At 42.9% G+C, this 23,717-nt stretch overlaps 1 protein-coding gene across 1 annotated transcript in view; it reads left to right on the top strand.

Moving 5' to 3' along the window:
- Positions 1-13,834, top strand: part of dennd6a (DENN/MADD domain containing 6A) — a gene marked incomplete at its 5' end in the record, with an annotated part of 26,498 nt that extends 12,664 nt beyond the window's left edge. Inside the window, 12 exons of the mRNA XM_083938638.1 lie at positions 2,189-2,248; positions 2,393-2,448; positions 4,592-4,714; positions 4,998-5,093; positions 6,358-6,452; positions 8,616-8,681; positions 8,881-8,945; positions 9,278-9,367; positions 9,510-9,673; positions 10,961-11,063; positions 11,805-11,879; positions 13,253-13,834. Coding sequence (XP_083794764.1) covers positions 2,189-2,248; positions 2,393-2,448; positions 4,592-4,714; positions 4,998-5,093; positions 6,358-6,452; positions 8,616-8,681; positions 8,881-8,945; positions 9,278-9,367; positions 9,510-9,673; positions 10,961-11,063; positions 11,805-11,879; positions 13,253-13,384 — 1,125 coding nt within the window. The 3' untranslated portion in view covers positions 13,385-13,834. The remainder of the gene's footprint in view (positions 1-2,188; positions 2,249-2,392; positions 2,449-4,591; positions 4,715-4,997; positions 5,094-6,357; positions 6,453-8,615; positions 8,682-8,880; positions 8,946-9,277; positions 9,368-9,509; positions 9,674-10,960; positions 11,064-11,804; positions 11,880-13,252) is intronic.
- Positions 13,835-23,717: the final 9,883 nt, after the last annotated feature.

Here is a 23,717-nt window from a genome sequence, read left to right as displayed (position 1 = left end):
GAGTTTGCATGTTCTCCCCGTGTCTGCGTGGGTTTTCTCCGGGTTCTCCGGTTTCCTCCCACAGTCCAAAGACGTGCAGGTGTTCGGTTCATTGATGACTCTAAATCACCCGTAGGTGTGAATGGTTGTCTGTCTCTGTTTGTCTCTATGTGTCCTGTGATAAACTGGCGTCCTGTCCAGGGTGGACCCCGCCTCACGCTCGATGTCAGCTGGGATCGGCTCCAGCCCCCCTGCGACCCCGACAGGGACAAGCGGTTGAAGATGAATGAATGAATGAATTAAATCATTTTGTAGAAAGGTTCATGCAGTGGGAGCAGCAAAACTAAACGCTCATTTCCCGAGCTCAGTGCGGACACTAGACGCAGACAGTTTATAGGTATCACAGGTGTATAGATATTAAAGGTAACTATAAACGGGGTGGCTGTTGCTCAGTGATGGAGTGGGTCGTCCTCCATTCGAGAGATTGGCAGTTCGATCCACATGTCGAAGTGTCCTTGGGCAAGACACTGAACCCCAAATTGCTTCAGGTGGATTCAGTTCAATTTCCGATTTGTAGTCAGTGAGTAATGAGTGACATTTTCATTCATATATCTTGAGGTCAGAGGTCAAAGGACCCCTTTGAAAAATGGCCATTACAGTTTTTACCGTCGGAGCATTAACCTCCTTCCCAACGAACCAGCATGACTTGGTTGGTGCTGCGCATGGGTGTGTAAATTTGGTGTGAATGGTTAAATTAGATGGTCTGTAGATGTCCGCTGCCATCAGTGTGAATGTCTGTGTGATTGGGTGAATGTGACAAACACTGTGAAAGCACCTTGAGTAGTCAGAAGACTAGAAAGGCGCTTTATAAGAACAAGTCCATTTACCATCCATTACCATCCATAAACTAAGTAAAAGCTTTTGTTCTACCTACGTGATTTTTATGTTAAACACAGCTGGGATCGGCTCCAGCCCCCCGCGACCCCCACAGGGACAAGCGGTTGAAGATGAATGAATGAATGTATATATTTCACACACATATGACGATGGAGTGTGAGTTTTGGCCGGAGAATCGGAGCAGCGGGGGCGGTGTTGCAGTCGCTCTACCGCACCGTTGTGACGAAAAGAGAGCTGAGGAAGGCAAAGCTCTGGATCTACCGGTCAATCTTGGTTCCTACCCTCACCTGTGGTCATGAAAGCTGGGTCAGGACCCAAAGAACGAGTTCGCTGGTACAAGCGGCCGAAATGGGTTTTCTCAGGAGGGGGGCTGGAGTCTCCCTTAGAGAGAGGGGGAGAAGTTCAGCATCCGTGAGGAACTCGGAGTAGAGCCGCTGCTCCTTTGCGTTGAAAGGAGCCAGTTGAGGTGGTTCAGGATCATCTAGTAAGGATGAACCCTGGGCGCCTCCCTAGGGAGGTGTTCCAGGCACGTCCAGCTGGGAGGAGGCCTCGGGGAAGACCCAGGACCAGGTGGAGAGATTATGTGTCCACACTGGCCTGGGAACGCCTCAGGATCCCCCAGTTAGAGCTAGTTAATGTGGCCCGGGAAAGGGAAGTTTGGGGTCCCCTGCTAAAGCTGCTGCCCCCGCGACCTGACCCCGGATAAGCGGCTGAAGATGAGATGAGATGACATATATATATATATATATATCTGTGTAAGAGCACAGTTGGAGTGAACTTGATATCTAGGCATTTCCTTTTAGACGACTGCTTCACAGAAAAAAGGAAGAAGACTGACTCAAATGTAAACAAAGCAAGTATCGGACACTCTTGGAAAACGGGGGAAAAGTCTGAAAAACAGGAAGGCACTCCACAATGAGATGGTGGAAGGAAATAATTCAAAAGCCTTTATTATAGTGGCTGGATAGTCATTAAAACCGCCAACATGTCTTGGCTGTAGGCCTTCGACAAAGCTTTAAACAAACAAGGAAATGTGGGCGTGGCCTCACAATAAGAGTTAGTTATGTCACGACAGGGGATGCGTGTTGAAAGTAATGAGTATATACGTTAGACATCATACATTTAAAACATGAAATACATTGAATATGGTTATTCAAAAGACGCTTCACAGTATTTGTTGTGTACAAGACGACAGAGAAAACATGAACTTTTAACGATCTGAACGATCTAATATTAGAGTTAATATTCTGAGTGATAGTCGGTGATAACTTGATGATGACTGATGAGTTGAATCTGTGTGCTTCTGCTGCAGGTTCGCATCCCAACCTCTTACGACAAACCAGGAACCTCACAGCTGGTCCAGTCCGCCCAGGTGATCACACATGTTAAAAAAATGAATGACTTAACAAATTGTTTTCATTTGGTTTTTGTTTTGGCATGAAGTGTGTGAACATACATGATTATTTCAGCTGAAAGGGTGTGTGTGTGTGTGTGTGTGTGTGTGTGTGTGTTTCAGAGTGACAGCCAGGTGTCCATCGTGCTCCCAACCATCCATGAAGTCGACCTCTTCAGGTGAGACCTGCAGGTCATGGTATCACCTTTCACACTGCCTATGAATGTTGGGCCGTTATTCGTGTCTCGTCATTCTGCAAAACGAACCGTTGTTCTGGCGTGAACCCCGCTGCGGAGGTATTAACAGAGCCAAATCGATGTCTGTGTAACGGTGGAACTACATGAGCCTGTGAATGTTCTCATTTGTCCAGGTCATCGTTATCCCCAAAGCAATTTAAGGGCGCACTCACACTGTCCTTCCGCACCGGGCCAAAACCGTTTTTTCAGCTAAAGCCTAGTGCGTTTGACCAGTGTGAGTGCACCCGCTCCGCACATAACTGCGGCCGGCCTGAGAGAGGTGGGCTTTTGTAGAGCCCGTTTGCACATGTACGAGCACGAGCGTGCGCACGTGCACGAGCACGAGTCCTACGGCGGTTCTGACGTCCTTTTATGTGGGCCTGTTCAGACATAGAAAAAAGAAGGAGGAACCATGCGCGGACATTTCACAACAACAACAATGGCGGCGAAAGGTTCACGTTGGTGTGATGCGGAGGTGGAGTGTTTACTGCAGATTTGGTCGATGAAAAGATTCAAAAACAGTCGACAAGACGCACAAAAACTCTGAGGTCTACGGAAAGATTTGTAAACAAAGAGACGCATCCCCATGCCGTCAATCAATGCGTGTGACGTGTGACGTGTTACGGCGTGATGACGTATAGGCAGCAAGAAGCATTTGCGCGAGGCCCAAGCAGTGTGAGTACAAACGGGGCTGGGGCGCGGGGGGAGAGGGAGGGGGGACAAGTACCCTAAAGCCCGGGGCGCGGTGCGGAAGGAGAGTGTGAGTGCGCCCTAAGTCAAAAGCAACTGGACTTGGTTATTTGTCTAGGAACAATAACAAATAACCAAGTCCAGTTGCTTTTGACGGAAATTGCTTGGGGGGGGGGAACTACATGCACACAAGATGCCGACGTGTTGTGTTACACCTCACGCTTTTAAAATCACACACTGTAGCAAACAGCCTGCGTAATGGCAAAGCCTTCTCACGGCAGTGGTGCAGAAACTGTGTAGAAGAGGCTGCTGTTTTCCTTCTACACAATACACATGCTTCTGTCACAACCTGCTGTCCAGTTGTGGTACTGCAGCAGTTTGCCTCAGACTCTGTTTCATTTAATTTCTCTGCTATTCGTTCATATCAGTGAGGTGAGGGTACATCCACACGATGGTAAATTACCTTTTTTTTCCTCTGTCGTTCTTCAAAAGTTTTCCGTCCACACGGACTTGGCTCAAGAAATATCTGCGTCCACACGAAACCAGTGAAACCAACTAAAATACACATGCCAGACCTGGGTGTGGCGCTGTAACTGCCACATAGATACACAACAATGGAGAAGAGAGGGAGAGATGCTGTTGTGCAGACTCATTATACAAACACTGTCGACTTCTCAAATCCTCCTCCATCCTAGAGAGAAATCTGTCGACTGTTTCTGGTGTTAGTGGAGACTTTTGTGGTGTTTTGGACTCTGATACATGAATCACTCTGTAGTTAGTGTCCTCACCGAGCAGAGGGTGCTGCTGGGAGCTCCTTCCCCGTCACAAAGCACTCAAAGGCACTGTCTCGCTAGATTTAGAGAGTTTTCAGACCTTCTTTGCCACTTAATTTATAAAAAGCTACTAGCGACCAATATAGCGTCTTATTCAGAGCATCAGGGAAAAGGGAGAAATATCTGCACATGCAGTCACTCAGAGTCCAGTTCAGTCTGTGTGTCCGTGTCTCTCTCCACGCAGCAGCACTGTTGTTGTTATCTGACGCTGTGGGGGTTAGAGGTCTGAGGTGGGGAGATGACGGCATCGTTTAACAAAGTATGTTGTTTCGCCGTCCAGACCACAACGCCATGTCCCACTCTGGGACCCGGTTTCAAAAGATGCAGTTTTCAGTTTCCGCTAACGCCGGCTGCTGTGGATGTTCGGCCAAAACGATACTAAAGTTGTGCGGTTACAGGAAAACGCGTCTTCGTGTGGACGGGCCCTAAATCCTTGGATGGCTGATAGCTAATGCATATTTCAGACACATTATAAATTCTTTTGTCCATTTTTTAGCCATTGTGATGCCATCATAATGCATAAAAGCATCTCATACACTCTCTAAATCTCTCTCCCCCTCCAGGTGTTTCTACCCGGTCTTCTTCCACATCCAGATGCTGTGGGAGTTGGTGTTGCTGGGGGAGGCACTCGTCGTCATGGCGCCCTCGCCAGCTGAGTCATCGGATACTGTGCTGGCGCTGGTCAGGTGAGTTTGAGACAGTTAGGGGCAGGTCGTTAATGCCAGAAGGTATAGAAGCATTTTATATCAAATTTGGAAAAAAATCCAATGTTTATTCTGAGTTTTAGTCTTAAAGAAAAGATGTTGGATGGACAGTGTGAGTGCGCCCTCAGTGAACTGTTTGTAAGGGAGTTGCCTAGCTACAGTCTGGTTACATGTCACATGCTTTATTTTCTTTCAATAATAACATTAGCTGTATTTAGTTGCGCCGAAGGCTCATTAACTTATCTGTCTCTGTCTCTCTCTGCAGCTGTATCTCTCCTCTGCGTTACAGCAGTGACTTCCGGCCGTACTTCACCATCCACGACAGCGAGTTCAAGGAGTACACCACCAGAACGCAGGCTCCGTGAGTAAAGACGAACTGTGTCAACCTTGAGCGTGTCGCTTCACACCTGCATCTGCTGAATGTACCGTTCACCTCCGCAGCAGATTATTTGCAGCTCAGTGTCTCATCATTTTAACTGATGATTCAACCTGTGTTCGTCACAGTCAGAGCGTTTACATGCAGTTTAAAAACCTGATTATATTCAGGTTAAGGACATACTCCGGTTTCTCAGACACCATGTAAACATCGTACCCTGGGTAAAACCGGAGTTTTCATACCATCGGTTAACAGACCTAGAGAACTCCTTTAGTAAACGTGGTATTCATGCATGTAAACAGCTTATCCCAACAACAATAGAGTGTTGCCTTTAAACAGAGGGAGGATTTTGCCATGGCAAGTAACATCACTACCAAGAAGACCCGTTTCTCTTGTAATTCAGGGCAAAAGTCGGCTGTTTATGATTTTGACAAAGGTGAACCGGGTAAAAAAGCCGAATTCAGTCCAGCTGTAAGTTGGCAGAGCGCCCCCTACTGTACTGGAGGTTAAGTTCCTATTCAACCCCCGCTCATGTAAACAGGGGAACTTCAGTAGTCTGATTATTCTCTTCACCAGGTTATGGACATTTTCAGGTTACTGATGTGCATGTGAACGCACTGAGAGTTGAAATTTTCCAACAGTTAAAAATATCATGACCGAAAGAACGAGGTCCAAGCGGCTGAAATGTGTTTTCTCAGGAGGGGGGCTGGAGTCTCCCTTAGAGAGAGGGGGAGATTTTCAGCATCCGTGAGGAACTCGGAGTAGAGCCGCTGCTCCTTTGCGTTGAAAGGAGCCAGTTGTGGTGGTTCAGGGTCATCTGGGCGCCTCCCTAGGGTGGTGTTCCAGGCACGTCCAGCTGGGAGGAGGCCTCGGGGAAGACCCAGGACTAGGTGGAGAGATTATATCTCCACACTGGCCTGGGAACGCCTCAGGATCCCCCAGTTAGAGCTGGTTAATGTGGCCCGGGAAAGGGAAGTTTGGGGTCCCTGCTAGAGCTGCTGCCGCCGCGACCCGACCCCAGATAAGCAGATGAAGATGAGATGAGAGATGATGAGAAATAACACTATATTTCCAGAAAGATAGACACTGTAAATGTCTGCAGTCATGATTTCTCTCCATCCTTAAAGATTTAAGGTGGTAGGAAGTTGGCGTTTACTGTTGGAATCACCTGTAATCATCATGCACAGAGGTTTGTTAGTATTTGCCAAAGCTGATAATGATCGAATTTCTATTGTTGCTCTTTCTTCAGGCCGTCAGTCATTCTGGGAGTGACCAATCCCTTCTTTGCTAAAACCCTGCAGCACTGGCCGCACATCATCCGCATCGGAGACATGAAGCAAGCAGGTAGAGGAAGCTGCTTCTAGTCAAGAAGTTCAATGTGATGTTTGTCTGTTATTAAGGACAAATGACGTGATATTGCAATGTGATGCAGTCCACAACAACAACATCTTCAGCCTCACAGAGACGTACACTCGTTCACATACTTAAGTGTCCTTCTGGTCTGAACCTGATTTCCATTTTATACATCTTTATAATTCATCTTAGAAGCAAAAACTTACTGCACCGCATTTGTCTGACAGCCTTAGGGCGCACTCACACTGTCCTTCCGTACCGCGACCCGGGCTTAAGGGTACTTGTCCCCCCTCCCTCTCCCCCCCACGCCCCAGCCCCGTTTGTACTCACACTGCCTGGGCCTCGGCCAATGCTTCTTGCTGTCCACACGCCATCACGCCGTAACACGTCACACGCATTGATTGCATGTGTGTGGCTTTGTTTCCAAATCTTTCCACAGACCTCTGAGTTTTTGTGCGTCTTGTCGACTGTTTTTGAATATTTTCATCGACCAAATCTGCAGTAAACACTCCACCTCCGCATCACACCAACGTGACCCTTTCACCACCAATGTTGTTGTTGTTAAATGTCCGTGCATGGTCCCTCCTTCTATTTACATGTCCGAACAGGCGGACATAACGCTACTGCCGTAGGGCTCGTGCTCGTACATGTGCGCACGCTCGTGCTCGTACATGTGCAAACGGCTCCGCTAAAGCCCACCTCTTTCAAGCGGGCCGTGGACGGCAAGCTGACCGCAGTTATGCGCGGAGCGGTTGCACTCACACTGCTTAAAGGTACTAGGCTTTAGCCCTTAGGGCGCACTCACACACAGAAAACAAAGAGAAAAAGTGGCGGACAAGGCAGAAAGCCGTTTCCACGCCTTCCATTTTAAAGTGTCTGCCGCACTCAAAATTCCCTTTCAACTATTTTCCAACTACATTTTAAACTGTAATAGCCCGGGCTATTATTTGATATTTTACGGTAATGTGTTAATAATTTCACACATAAGTCGCTCCAGAGTAGAAGTCGTACCCCCCGCCTAACTATGAAAAAAAAACTGCGACTTATAATCCGAAAAATACAGTAGTTTGTGTTATTTATAGTATTTGGAATGAAAGAAATGTCCATTATCAAGGAGAGTAGCTCATGTTAAGTACAAGGTCAATTTGACCTCAGGAAAAACAAACTATTTCAAACATTTCTAAATAATTGAATTGTAAAATAGATTAAATCATTAAAATGATCAAATTAACCCAAAGGTTCAACGTTGCGACAAGTATGTGTACAGGACAATGAAAAAATATAATCATGTCAATTTGTGGTTGTCGTCATAAAATTAGGAAAAATATAAAGAAAAAAGAAATGATAACCGTGTTTTTAGATTGTATTTTTTGGGAAGACCTGCAAGGAGACCATTACAGTAGTCCGGCCTACTGGTAATAAAGGCATGGACACGTTTATCATAACAATAAGGGAATGCCCCGCATATTACTCTTTTACAGGTCGACTCAAAAAGTGGCTTAAATCAAATCAAAAGTGCGAACACTGACTCAACTGTGTCATACTGCGTTTTGTTTCATTGTTCTATCCTGTGTGGGTCTGGTGTCCTCCTGAGTGTGTAATGCATTGTGCGGCGTGTCTTGTCTCTTCTATTTGTATTTTATATATTTATTTTAGCAGGGACTACGGATGCAAATGAGCATCTTTGCTATAATCCGGCACTTTTACAGTGATATGTTGTTATCGTTGTTCATTAATGTGCACCGTCCCTAACACATAAAGGATTGATTGATTGATAGTTTCACCGCTCCTTCACGTGTCTGTCCAGATACGCTCCGCCGTGTGGGTCACGACGTACATTTAAATATAACGTCTCAGTGAATGAAAACCACAGACTGGGACCAGTATCTGCTGATGATATGTTAAAGTATCTTAAATTGTTTTTATTATAATTAACTTGTTTTATATTCTCCTATTTCTTCTTTTGGGGATTTTGCTATTGTCACTTTTTGTGTTTTCTCTCCAAATACCTGCGTTTTTGATTTGATTGTGTTTTTTTAAAAGCAGTTTGAGCTTCAGTTTATCTTATGAAAGGTGTTTTTATGAATTAAGTTTATTGTTTTTAGTTTATATATATGATATAAAATCTGATCTTTGCATGTCTGCTCTTCTCAGGAGAAATGGCCAAGCAGATGAAAGTCAAGAAACTGAAAAACCTCAAAACTCTTGACTCTAAACCCGGTAAATTCTTATTTTTTGTGTTTTTTTTCTCACAAACTCACAGTTTTGAGGCAGCAGCTTCTCCACCAGGGGGAACTGTTGAGTCACTGTCAAACCAGCTGTCACATTCTTCATCTGCGTGTGTGTGCGTGTGTGTGCGTGTGTGTGTGGGTGTGTGTGCGTGTGTGTGCGTGTGTGTGCGTGTGTGTGTGTGTTTCAGGTGTGTACACTGCATATAAGCCGTATCTAAACAAAGATGAAGAAATCATCAAACAGCTTCAGAAGGTGAGACCGGCTCTCTCCTCTGTACTCTTCCCCAATCCACCCTCCACCTCCTCACTTCTTTTATTACTGTATCATTCTTTATTTATATTGTTATTTATTCATATTTCCTTTATTGTTGAATGACGTACGTACGTATTATGGGTACTGTGAGGGGATGAATAAAGTATCTATCAACCAAAAAAACAGGGTTTGTTACAGTTTGAGAACACAGTTTTAAAACTTTCTGAGCATTAAGACCAAAAAATAAATCGTATTTAGAGCTTAATGTTTGATAAGTGTCATTATTAATTAGAATAACTATTATTAATCTTTGTTTTTGGTTTGTTTTTCAGGGCGTTCAACAGAAGAGACCCTCTGCAGCCCAAAATGCAATTCTCCGACGCTACTTCTTAGAACTGACACAGAGCTTCATCATTCCTCTGGTAACAACCATTTTTATTTGTATTTATGTTTTTAAAGGTGACGTGTTTATGTGTCTGAATGTCACCTGCACAGGGACGGTAGTGTTTTTGATGAACTGAAATGATTTAACTGCGCGTGTGTGTGTGTTTTGGTTTGTTACAGGAGCGGTACGTGGCCAGTCTGATGCCTCTCCAGAAGTCCATCAGTCCCTGGAAGAGTCCTCCTCAACTGCGACCGTTCATCCAGCAGGATTTCATGAAGACGCTGGAGAAAGCTGGACCTCAGCTCACATCCAGACTGAAGGGAGACTGGATAGGACTCTACAGGTACACACACACACACACACACACACACACACACAGAGTTTTAGGGCGTACCCCCCCCCCCCCCCCTCTCCCCCCGCGGCCCAGCCCTGTTTGTACTCACAGTGCCTGGGCCTCGGTGAATGCTTCTTGCTGTCCATACGCCATCAAGCCGTAACACGTCACACGCATTGATCGCGTGTGTGTGGCTTTGTATACAAATATTTCCGTATTTCCACATACACACACACACACACACACACACACACAGAGTTTTAATGTTGATGAATACATACAATGCCGTTGGATGTTACGGGTCCCTGGAACTAAAATAAAATGTATTTTCTGTGTTGTAACCTTGTGTCTCTGGATGTATTATAACTCTATTCTACACAATATATAGATATAACTTCTTTTAACACGATTGTCTGGGAAACTGCCACACCACCAGGCTCATATTAAAGGTGCAAAATCATCCTCTCCCACTTATATACATCAAATAAGCCATCAAGACTGTTTTTTTTAGTGTAACAACTGTTAACGGAGAAACCCTGGAGAGTCGCTAACAGCCGGACGTGGCTAACACTGATTAGCTTGGGGCAGTACGGTGAAGGCATTCAAACGTCTTTTTTAACCACTAATGCTGCTCAAAATAACACTTCACCTCTGCAGCAGCATGAGAAGAGTCCCTACTGACAAAACAAAGCACCAACAAAGTAGTTAGTGAACCCAGAGTTTATTAAAAGAGTGTTTTAAAGACTCACCTACTGGCCCCTGTACCAGCTCCTCTCATAGTAAAGTCCATTCAAGTGGATTACCAAAGTCAATCCCAAAGGAAGGAGCCCATTGGTGCTTTGTTTTGTGTGTAGGGACTCTTCTCATGCTGCTGCAGAGGTTTGCTGTTATTTTCAGCAGCATTAGTGTTTAAAAAAGACCTTTGAAGCCTTCACCGTGCTGCCCCGAGCTAATCACTGTTAGCCACGTCCAGCTGTTAGCGACTCTAGCAGTTTTCTCCATTAGTAGTTGATACACGGAAAAAACAACGTTTTTTTTTATGTATGTAAGCGCCGAAAAAGACCATGGGATGATTTTGCGCCACATTTACACTTTAAAGTAAGTTTAAATGATAATTACTGCTGAAACATAGACAAATAAAGTAAATTTCCTCCTTTTCCTGGGGGGCTTTTAATTTGAAACCTCAGCAGGAAGTGTGGAGTTTTACTGATTTATAGACAGAAACAGCACGATAATGTAGAAATGATTTGGCTTCCTCCGCATCATGTAGACTGTGTTTTTTCTCTCCGTCTGAAGGAATTTCCTCAAGTCTCCAAACTTTGACGGCTGGTTCCGCAACAGGAGGAGAGAGATGACCCAGAAACTGGAGGCTCTGCACCTCGAGGCGCTGTGTGAGGAGGTGAGGAGGGAGGGAGGGAGGGAGGGAGGGAGGGAGAGTGAAGATCAGGTACAGTCAGAGTGATTCTGTAAACCTAAAACACCAACTGATATTTAAGATTTTCAGACTTTTCTGAATCGCAGGAGAGGTCTTTAAAAGTATAAACTCTTTATACATCAACCGACCAAAAATTAAAACCTTTTGCAGTATACTTCTTAAACTCCTCTCCACTGTGAGGTATTTAATAAATAAATATGTATTTTTATTCAAAGCTGTTCATTCATTCATCTTAAACTGCTTATCCCGGGGTCGGGGTCGCGCTGGAGTCGGGGGGGGTTGGCATCGGGCGTGAGGCGGGGTCCACCCTGGACAGGACGCCAGTCTATCACAGGACACATAGAGACGAACAGAGACAGACAACCATTCACACCTACGGGTGATTTAGAGTCATCAATGAACCGAACACCTGCACGTCTTTGGACTGTGGGAGGAAACCGGAGAACCCGGAGAAAACCCACGCAGACACGGGGACAACATGCTAATGCCACACAGAAAGGCCCCAGTCGGGATGCGAACCTGGAACATTCTCACTGTGAGGCGACAGTGCTAACCACTACACCACTGTGTACTTATTCAGATTTAATGTCATCTGAAAAGCACAAAGAAGTCCCCGGATTGACTGCTCTGTGATAACGTAACATGATGGTTTACACCTCTCATCTGTCTGTCTGTCTGTCTGTCTGTCTGTCTGTCTGTCTGTAGGATCTGCAGCAGAGAGTCCAGAAGCACTCGGAGGTGGAGACAGTTGATCTGGTCCTGAAGCTGAAAGAGAAACTGGTCCGTACAAACTGGTTTCAATCACTTCTCATACTGTTCTAACTGTTGCTTGAACTTGTGCCAGTGCTGATAAAACTGGTGCTCTTACTAATACCACTGCAGTTAAAGTTGTACTCCGTAAGATTTTCATCTATCTAATTGTCTTTTAAGTTCCTGTCTATCAAAAAATGAGTTAAAACAATGGTGATTGATCATTTAACTCACTAAAGAAAGCACCTGTTAATACAGATAATGCTGTACACGCTCATCCCTAACAGTGGCCGCGAACGTGACAAGATGGAAACTCTGAAAGAGGAAATAAAGCGAGCTAACAACAACATATCTAAACTCTTTCGGAGTACAACTTTATCTCAATTTGTTTTGTTATTACGGATAGAAATGATGGACAGCAGAGCCTGTGAGTTGTTCGTTCCTGACGGTCAGAGCCCCTCTGCTCGATATCGCTCCATAGCAGACGAGATTTCAACCCGCTTCAGGGCGCACTCACACTGTCCTTCCGCACCGCGCCCCGGGCTTTAGGGTACCCCCCTCCCTCTCCCCCCGCGCCCCAGGCCCGTTTGTACTCACACTACCTGGGCCTCGCGCAAATGCTTCTTGCTGCCTATACGTCATCACGCCGTAACACTTCACACGCATTGATGACGTCATCGCGATGCGTCTCTTTGTTTCCAAATCTTTTCATAGACCTCAGAGTTTTTGTGCGTCTTGTCGACTGTTTTTGAATCTTTTCATCGACCAAATCTGCAGTAAACACTCCACCTCCACATCACACCAACGTGAACCTTTCACCGCCATTGTTGTTGTTGTTAAATGTCCGCACTTAGTCAGTCTTTTTTTTTTTTTCTATGTCCCAACAGGCGCACATAAAATGACATCAGAACCGCCGTAGGCCTCGTGCTCGTACATGTGCAAACGTGCTCTACAAAAGCCCATCTCTCTCAGACGGGCCGTGGACGGCCAGCTGTCCGCAGTTATGCGCCGAACGGGTGCACTCACACTGCTCAAACGCACTAGGCTTTAGCCAAAAAAACGGTTTTGGCCCGGTGCAGAAGGACAGTGTGAATGCGCCCTTACTCAAACTGCTCAATCGCTCCAATAAAAGAGGAAAACTGCTTGGTGCTGCAATAACAAAGAGACAAGACGGGCGTGCTTTGAAGTCATGTGAGCGGTGCTGGGGCAAAATTAGAGTGGGACATAGAGGTGCTCCCATTTTTTTTAGTCCTAGAAAATATAAATAATGTAATAAACCCGAATTATCCTTTTAATTTCTGTTGATTCCATTAGTCCTTGCATCTTGACATCCCCTCATATGAAAGTGTCACTGTGGATTTAAAATTTGCGAATGATTTGTTTTACTTTGCTCTGTTCTTCAGACTCAGGCGGAGAGAGAGCAGCTGCCGGTGCGTCCGGGGACTGTGGCCAAGCTGAGGGCCCACATTGAGGCCGTCATCCTGGCCTTACCAGAGGACCTGCAGGGCATCCTCCACAAGCCCTCCACACCCTGACCTCTGACCTCCCCGTCTGCAACTCTAACTCCAGTTTGAGGACTTCTTCTGGTCTAACATCGAAAGCACACAGCATATTTTTGCATCCCAATACTTACATCAGTTACATTTTACTTTTTTTTCTCTCCTTAACCGCTGCTGACTGTGGCAGCTCTGTGGGATTCAGTTTAAGGGTGCGTCCACATGATCGAAAGCGACCTTTTATTCTCCGGCGTTCTTGAAAAGTTTTCCGTCCACACGGACACGGCTCAAGAAATATCTGCGTCCACACGAAACCAGTGAAACTGACTCCAAACGCTGTAGTACACATGCCAGGCCTGGATGTGGCGCTGTAACTGCCACAGAAACACACCAACAACGGAGAAGAAGAGACGCTATGTAGGCTATGATACAGACACCGGCCGCGGGTTTCTCGCCAAATCTGGAGACTTCCCAAATCCTCCTCCATCCTAGAGAGAAATCGACTGTTTCTGGTGTTAGTGGAGACTTTTGTGGTAGTTAGTGTCCTCACCGAGCAGAGGGTGCCTCTGTGGATTTGTAGATTTAGCCACTTTTCAGACCTTCTTATCAACTTTATTTACAAAAAGCTACTAGCGACCAATTTAACGACTTATTCCGACCATCAGGGAATAGGGAGAAATATGTGGTCGGCCTAATTCATTCACATGCAGTCGCTCAGAGTCCAGTTCTGGGTCCGTGTCTCAGCAGCATTATTGTTGTTATGTGACGCCGCGGGGGTTAGTGGTCCGAGGTGGGGAGATGACGGCATCGTTTAACGTATAAAGTATGCGTTAAACGATTTAAAGTATGCGTTTTCACCGTCCAGACGACAATGCCATGGGGGGCGTTTTCAAATCTTCCCACTCTGGGACCCGTATTCATAAGATGCAGTTTTCAGGCTTCGATAACACCGGCTGCTGTGGATGGTCGGCCAGAACGATACTAAAGTTGTGCGGTTACAGGAAAACGTGTCTTCGTGTGGACGGGCCCTAAATGTGTCGCTCACGTCTCTGTGGTTCATCCTGACGGCCAGCCGGACCCGGTCGCAGCTGCCAGACATAAACTCCTCTGAAGAGTTTTCAGGAGGTGAAACAGCCTTTTCAATGTTCGAGGTTCTTCATCACGGAGACAGTATTACGTGACGAAGGGAGCACTTGATCCGCCACAGCTTTGCTCATGCAGCAATGCGGCTCGGCACCAGAGCTTCATCTGAGCCTTTTGATGTGCAGAAGGATTTGTCGACTCCTCGAAGGTGAGAGCGGGAAGATGAAGTCAGATGACCTTTGATCCTCAGTATGTTTACCTCCGTGATGTTTTTTTAATTTTTACCTTTTTTAACTTTGATGATGGACTTTTCATCCATTAAAAAACAAAGCAAAAAAAAAACATGTTTGTAAAGGAAGTGCACTTCATCTAGATAACTGGACCAGTGTGCCCTTCTCACACACACACACACACACACACACAAGCTTTTATGCAAACTTACTGATCCGAGCAGAGCCAAGCAGTGCTTTATAATTAAATTTTACTTCAATATTGCCCATATAAACACACACACAGGACATTAAGCACCAGCGACCCTGTAATAACTGTAAAAGCAGTAGACGACTCGTGTGCTCAGGAGCCAGTCACATCCCTGTATCCATGTCACGTGATCTTTGTGTGTAAATATTCAAAAACTGTCTTGAAATGTTGATAAAATGACCATAATTCTGAGTTTGAGACCCTGAACGTTGTAAAAATCCTGCTGTTTGGACTTGGTACAGTACATTAATGTCTTGACTTAAAGGAGCAGTGTGTAGGAATCAGGGATCCATGGCAGAAATTAAATATAACATGTTTTCACTAATGTACAATGGCCTTCACACTGGTCCTTTAATTTTGCCAAGACCTGATACAGCAAAAATGATTTACCAAGATCAAATGCTAACTTAGTTTGCCAGAATTTTAATTAAGACTATTTCTCCTGCAGGAATGTGCTTCGATCGTTAAATGATTGTGTTCGAGGACTAAGACAAATTCCAGCTCTCGCGTTAGTCCTGCCGTCACGTACCTGCGGTCACGTACCTGCGGTCACGTATCTGCGGTCACGTATCTGCGGTCACGTATCTGCGGTCACGTATCTGCCGTCACGTACCTGCCGTCACGTACCTGCCGTCACGTACCTGCCGTCACGTACCTGCCGTCACGTACCTGCGGTCACGTACCTGCCCTCACTTACCTACCGTCACGTACCTGCCGTCACGTACCTGCCGTCACGTAACTGCGGTCACGTACCTGCCGTCACGTAACTGCGGTCACGTACCTGCCGTCACGTACCTGCCGTCACGACCTGCCGTCACGTACCTGCCGTCACGTACTTGGGTCACGTACCTGCCGTCACGTACCTGCCGTCGCGTACCTCCCGTCGCGGACCTGCCGTCGCGTACCTGCGGGCACGTACCTGCCGTCGCGTACCTGCCGTCGCGTACCTGCCGTCGCGTACCTGCGGTCACGTATCTGCCGTCACGTATCTGCCGTCACGTACCTGCCGTCACGTACCTGCCGTCACGTACCTGCCGTCACGTACCTGCCGTCACGTACCTGCCGTCACGTACCTGCCGTCACGTACCTGCAGATACGTATCTGCCGTCACGTACCTGCCGTCACGTACCTGCCGTCACGTACCTGCCGTCACGTACCTGCGGTCACGTACCTGCTGTCACGTACCTGCCGTCACGTATATTTGGACTTATTTTTCCGTCACGTACCTGCGGTCACGTACCCGCGGTCACGACCTGCCGTCACGACCTGCCGTCACGTACCTGCCGTCACGTATATTTGGACCTATTTTTCCGTCACGTACCTGCCGTCACGCACCTGCCGTCACGTACCTGCCGTCACGCACCTGCCGTCATGTACCTGCCGTCACGCACCTGCCGTCACGACCTGCCGTCACGTACCTGCTGTCACGTACCTGCCGTCACGTATATTTGGACTTATTTTTCCGTCACGTACCTGCGGTCACGTACCCGCGGTCACGACCTGCCGTCACGACCTGCCGTCACGTACCTGCCGTCACGTATATTTGGACCTATTTTTCCGTCACGTACCTGCCGTCACGTACCTGCCGTCACGTACCTGCCGTCACGCACCTGCCGTCACGACCTGCCGTCACGTACCTGCCGTCGCGTACCTGCCGTCGCGTACCTGCCGTCGCGCACCTGCCGTCGCGCACCTGCCATCGCGCACCTGCCGTCGCGCACCTGCCGTCACGCACCTGCCGTCGCGCACCTGCCGTCGCGTACCTGCCGTCGCGTACCTGCCGCCGCGCACCTGCCGTCACGCACCTGCCGTCACGTAACTGCCGTCACGTACCTGCCGTCACGTATATTTGGACTTATTTTTCCGTCGCGTACCTGCCGTCACTTACCTACCGTCACGTACCTGCCGTCACGTACCTGCCGTCACGTATATTTGGACTTATTTTTCCGTCACGTACCTGCCGTCACGTACCTGCCGTCACGTACCTGCCGTCACGTACCTGCATTGAGATGCTGTCAAAGAAATGGAAATAATATAAACACTTAACTGAAAACACACTATCCGAGGAAAAGTCTCCTAACAACTCGCTAAATTCACCTGCAGCACACAGAGAAAGAGGTCCCTTGGGTGATTGGTGACTGCAGAGTTTAGTCAACTTCTGGCTTTTGAGCATTAAACAAACACTACAGTTTCATTTGTATTAACTGAGCTTTTTGTTTTGGGTTTAAACGAAGCTGGTGCCTCACAGTCTGGTTCCTGTAAAGATGATATCTTCTTAAAAATGCAGCTCAACGTGTGTACACTAAATTAATCTTACCCTGCTACTCAGGATCCTCTGTTGCCTGACAACAAACTATGGCTGAAGTCGGTTTCAAGTGTTTTCTGATGAACAAGTGAACCACACAGATGCATTATCAAAATAAAAACCTGCAAACTCAAGAGTAAATACAATAAATCCAACTAACAAAAGCATCATTTTGTGCATGTTTAAGCCCGTTAACTTCAAATTATGTTCGATTTGCATTCAGATTTTATATATTTGGACTTATTTTTCATTGATTTCAAGTCATTTCAGTGTCTCAGACAACTTTGAGCTGCATTTCCACATTTAAATCTTTAAAAAAACATTAAAAAAAAGAATAATTTGACTTTTTCAAATGTTCGAGAAGTTGTGGCAGTCGGCTAAAACTAAAAATAAGTGAAGTTAAAGGGTCAAAACATGCAAAATCATTAGTTTGGTCCTTGAAATGGAAATAATTTAACTAAAAACCTCTGATTCATGAACATTTCTGGACACAACAAGTAAAAACAAACATCTATGACGACAGCAATAACAGATCATGTAATTTATTACTGTAATTTGTATTTTCCGAGTGTAAACGACTGACTCATTAACATTTTATAAAAGTAAAAAAGCACATACAGTTATTTGATGTTTGCATTTCAAACTATCACTTGTTTGCAGATGTTACGTTGGACCTCTCGTCAAACATTGATTGTGTTTTTGTTTGTTTTTCCTTCGTGCCGTCGTGTAAAATGTTGTATAAATGCTTCGAAAAGCAGATAATTGTAAAGAAAAGAACAAAAATATGAGCTGGTTATAAAAAAACCTGTGACATCTGGTTGTTGGGCAACCATGTAAGTTTTATATTTGTTAAAAAAAAACTTATTTTAACGATTTTTAATTTTTTTACGGAGGGCTATTCTCATATTCCACTCTGTAGAGAATTAAGAGTTTTGTATATAATGGTGTAAAGTCAAACGGCGGCCCGGATATGATGATGTACAATAATTATTTTGATATTGCAACAAATGTCTTACTAAATACAGATATATATAAATAAGAGTCGCTCCATCTGATGTTCTTTTACCTTTCTTAGAATAATCACGGTGTTGTTTAGATACGTTGGCGTTTTGAATTTGTAGAAACGGACACTGAATGTAAAGTTTTAGCTTTTCTTATGAAACTCTAAAGCAGGGGTGTCAAACTCAAACTCACAGTGGGCCAAGTTTAAAAACTGGGACAAAGTTGCGGGCCAAAGAAAAGACTTCACATGTGCATGTTTTCCCTTCTCTCCAGATGTGTAACGTTGAACCTTTCCAGTGCAGGTCCTTGTTCTTGTCGTGGTGTTTCTTCTGTTTGATTCTTTGGTTACAGCCACGGTGACAAACAGCTCTTTACCTTCAGACACAGATCATCTGCTGAAAGCTCCTGTCCTCCATCTTTATTTGGGTCGTTTTTGGGGAGTTTTCATCTGTTTTTAGTGTTTTTGTCACGTTTTTGTGGAGTTTTGCGTCTGTTTTTAGTCTTTTTGTCATCTTTTTGTTGTGTTTTGTGTCTGTTTTTAGTCGTTTCTTCACATTTTTGTGGTGTTTTGTGTCTGTTTTTAGTCGATTCTTCACGTTTTTGTGGTGTTTTGTGTCTGTTTTTAGTCGATTCTTCACGTTTTTGTGGTGTTTTCATCTTTCTTTACTAAAAAAGAAAAAAAAGACAGATAATCTGCCTCCCACCGCTGCTGAAAGCTCCTGTTCTCCATCTTTCTTTGGGTCGTTTTCATCTATTTTTAGTCGTTTTGTCATCTTTTTATGGTATTTTGTGTCTGTTTTTTGTCGTTTTGTCATCTTTTTGTGGTGTTTTGCGTCCGTTTTTAGTTGTTTCATCACTTTTTTGTGGTGTTTTGCGTCTGTTTATAGTCGTTTCTTCACGTTTTTGTGGTGTTTTGCGTCTGTTTTTAGTCGTTTCTTCATGTTTTTGTGGTGTTTCCATCTTTCTTTACTAAAAAAGAAAAAAAAGACAGATAATCTGCCTCCCACCGCTGCTGAAAGCTCCTGTTCTCCATCTTTCTTTTGGTCGTTTTTGGGGAGGGGTGGATTCAGTGTGTCTGCAGAGACTGGTAGCATGGATGCTCATGTTTGTTAACAGAAAAGTAGACGTGTATGTGCTTTATACTCACGGGCCAGCTCTCAGAGAACCTTGACATGATCTTGGGCCCAAATATAATTACACCGCTGGCCACATTTGGCCCACGGGCCTGAGTTTGACACCCCTGCTCTAAAATGTGATTTTATTATTGGACAATTACCAGAAAACATTGATAGTGGACAATTAAGCAGATTGTTTATGGCAAATAACCTATTACTATATATTTTTGCGATTTGACGGCATTTTTCTGTAAAAATATTTGGACCCGTCATTACGCTACATATTCAAAATGTCAACACAAGCTAATACACACGCCATTTATGTTGCATAGCTACATGTATTTTGTTCCTTTGACACTTGACTTTGTCACTGTTTTGTTTTTTTATTGAAGCCATATAACCACTACTACTAAACCACTCTGATGACTGCAAGGACTACAGGTTTTATAAAAGTATTGATCAGAAGTAAAGTCATGAATTTGCTCGTTTTCACATGATGGCCTACAGTTTGTTTTGTGAGCAAATTAAAAGGTTTTTACCGGATTCTCATGTTAACTTCACTGTAACTTGAACCCTGCTGGAATATAGGCTACTCGCTGCTGAGTTTCTTTCATGACATTGTTTGTTTGCTTTTGCTTGATAAAGAGTTATAATAAAAAAACGATTCACAAAGCGGCCATTTTGATCTTTTGGGGATTCCTAGTTAGCTAGCTCTGCGCTACACAACTCACAGCTAACCAGGATGACAACGCACATGATCATGTCACAGTATTTTAAATGGAGAAAATGTCGTAAACAATTACACTTAAAAAGGGTCTTATGATCCCTGGTCACATACGAAGCGGGGAACATACTCTTCCAGTTCTTGTACTATAGGCTAAGTGAGCTTGTTAGCTTCCCAGCAAAAAATTAACATTATTTACTTGTGTGTTGACATAAAACAGTTTTAAAGTGAAAAACATTTTTCAAACGAATAGACTCAAATAATCCAACAATAGGAGTTATGTTTCATTTTCATATTTTAATTTAGGCCTTTAGTTAATGTCAGTAATAGTGTTAGCTTGCACTTGCTAATGTTAGCTTGCACTTGCTAATGTTAGCTAAGTTCTTCTACTATAAGCTAAGTGAGCTAGTGAAAAACATGTTACAAACAAATAGACTCAAATAATCCAACAATTATAGTTATGTTTCATTTTCATATTTTAATTTATATTTTAATATCGTTATTGTCAGTAATAGTGTTAGCTTGCACTTGCTAATGGTAGCTAAATTCTTGTACTATAAGCTAAGCGAGCTAGTGAAAAACATGTTACACACACATAGACTCAAAAAATCCAACAATAATAGTTATGTTTCATTTTCATATTTTAATTTAGGCCTAAAGGTAATGTCAGTGATAGTGTTAGCTTGCACTTGCTAGTGTTAGCTTGCACTTGCTAGTGTAAGCTAAGTTATTGTAATATAAGCTAAGCGAGCTAGTGAAAAACATGTTACAAACAAATAGACTCAAATAATCCAACAAATATAGTTATGTTTCATTTTCATATTTTAATTTAGGCCTATAGTTAATGTCAGTAATAGTGTTAGCTTGCACTTGCTAATGTTAGCTAAGTTCTTGTAGGCAACTATAAACTAAGTGAGCTAGTAAAAAACATGTTGCAAACAAATACACTCAAATCGTCCAAAAATAATAGTTGGATTATGGTTCATATTTTAATATATCAGTGATAGTGTTAGCTTGCACTTGCTAGTGTTAGCTTGCACTTGCTAATGTTAGCCAAGTTCTTGTACTATAAGCTAAGTGAGCTAGTGAAAAACATGTTACAAACAAATAGACTCAAATAATCCAACAATTATAGTTATGTTTCATTTTCATATTTTAATTTAGGCCTATAGTTAATGTCAGTAATAGTGTTAGCTTGCACTTGCTAATGTTAGCTAAATTCTTGTACTATAAGCTAAGTGAGCTAGTGAAAAACATGTTACAAACATAGACTCAAATAATCCAACAATTATTGTTATGTTTCATTTTCATATTTTAATTTAGGCCTATGGTTAATGCAAGTGATAGTGTTAGCTTGCACTTGCTAATGTTAGCTAAATTCTTGTACTATAAGCTAAGTGAGCTAGTGAAAAACATGTTACAAACATAGACTCAAATAATCCAACAATTATTGTTATGTTTCATTTTTATATTTTAATTTAGGCCTATAGTTAATGCCAGTGATAGTGTTAGCTTGCACTTGCTAGTGTTAGCTTGCACTTGCTAGTGTTAGCTAAGCTCTTGTACTAGAAGCTAAGTGAGCTAGTGAAAAACATGTTACAAACATAGACTCAAATAATCCAACAATAATAGTTATGTTTCATTTTCATATTTTAATTTAGGCCTTTAATTAATGTCAGTGATAGTGTTAGCTTGCACTTGCTAATGTTAGCTAAGTTATTGTACTATAAGCTAAGCGAGCTAGTGAAAAACATGTTACACACAAATAGACTCAAAAAATCCAACAATAATAGTTATGTTTCATTTTCATTTTCATATTTTAATTTAGGCCTAAAGGTAATGTCAGTGAAAGTGTTAGCTTGCACTTGCTAGTGTTAGCTTGCACTTGCTAGTGTTAGCTAAGTTATTGTAATATAAGCTAAGCGAGCTAGTGAAAAACATGTTACAAACAAATAGACTCAAATAATCCAACAAATATAGTTATGTTTCATTTTCATATTTTAATTTAGGCCTATAGTTAATGTCAGTAATAGTGTTAGCTTGCACTTGCTAATGTTAGCTAAGTTCTTGTAGGCAACTATAAACTAAGTGAGCTAGTAAAAAACATGTTGCAAACAAATACACTCAAATCGTCCAAAAATAATAGTTGGATTATGGTTCATATTTTAATATATCAGTGATAGTGTTAGCTTGCACTTGCTAGTGTTAGCTTGCACTTGCTAATGTTAGCCAAGTTCTTGTACTATAAGCTAAGTGAGCTAGTGAAAAACATGTTACAAACAAATAGACTCAAATAATCCAACAATTATAGTTATGTTTCATTTTCATATTTTAATTTAGGCCTATAGTTAATGTCAGTAATAGTGTTAGCTTGCACTTGCTAATGTTAGCTAAATTCTTGTACTATAAGCTAAGTGAGCTAGTGAAAAACATGTTACAAACATAGACTCAAATAATCCAACAATTATTGTTATGTTTCATTTTCATATTTTAATTTAGGCCTATGGTTAATGCAAGTGATAGTGTTAGCTTGCACTTGCTAATGTTAGCTAAATTCTTGTACTATAAGCTAAGTGAGCTAGTGAAAAACATGTTACAAACATAGACTCAAATAATCCAACAATTATTGTTATGTTTCATTTTTATATTTTAATTTAGGCCTATAGTTAATGCCAGTGATAGTGTTAGCTTGCACTTGCTAGTGTTAGCTTGCACTTGCTAGTGTTAGCTAAGCTCTTGTACTAGAAGCTAAGTGAGCTAGTGAAAAACATGTTACAAACATAGACTCAAATAATCCAACAATAATAGTTATGTTTCATTTTCATATTTTAATTTAGGCCTTTAATTAATGTCAGTGATAGTGTTAGCTTGCACTTGCTAATGTTAGCTAAGTTATTGTACTATAAGCTAAGCGAGCTAGTGAAAAACATGTTACACACAAATAGACTCAAAAAATCCAACAATAATAGTTATGTTTCATTTTCATTTTCATATTTTAATTTAGGCCTAAAGGTAATGTCAGTGAAAGTGTTAGCTTGCACTTGCTAGTGTTAGCTTGCACTTGCTAGTGTTAGCTAAGTTATTGTAATATAAGCTAAGCGAGCTAGTGAAAAACATGTTACAAACAAATAGACTCAAATAATCCAGCAATTATAGTTATGTTTAATTTTCATATTTTAATTTAGGCCTTTAGTTAATGTCAGTAATAATGTTAGCTTGCACTGGCTAATGTTAGCTAAGTTCTTGCAGGCAACTATAAGCTAAGTGAGCTAGTGAAAAACATGTTACAAACAAATAGACTCAAATAATCCAACAATTATAGTTATGTTTCATTTTCATATTTTAATTTAGGCCTATAGTTAATGCCAGTGATAGTGTTAGCTTGCACTTGCTAGTGTTAGCTTGCACTTGTACTATAAGCTAAGTGAGCTAGTGAAAAACATGTTACAAACAAATAGACTCAAATAATCCAACAATTATAGTTATGTTTCATTTTCATATTTTAATTTAGGCCTATGGTTAATGCCAGTGATATTGTTAGCTTGCACTTGCTAATGTTAGCTAAGTTATTGTACTATAAGCTAAGCGAGCTAGTGAAAAACCTGTTACAAACATAGGATCAAATAATCCAACAATTATAGTTATGTTTCATTTTCATATTTT

This window comes from Echiichthys vipera (genome assembly GCF_963691815.1).
Source record: "Echiichthys vipera genome assembly, chromosome: X".
In the NCBI taxonomy this organism is placed as follows: domain Eukaryota; kingdom Metazoa; phylum Chordata; class Actinopteri; order Perciformes; family Trachinidae; genus Echiichthys; species Echiichthys vipera.
The sequence above is the reverse complement of the archived record's forward strand: the minus strand, read 5'-3'. Positions and strand labels throughout refer to the sequence as shown.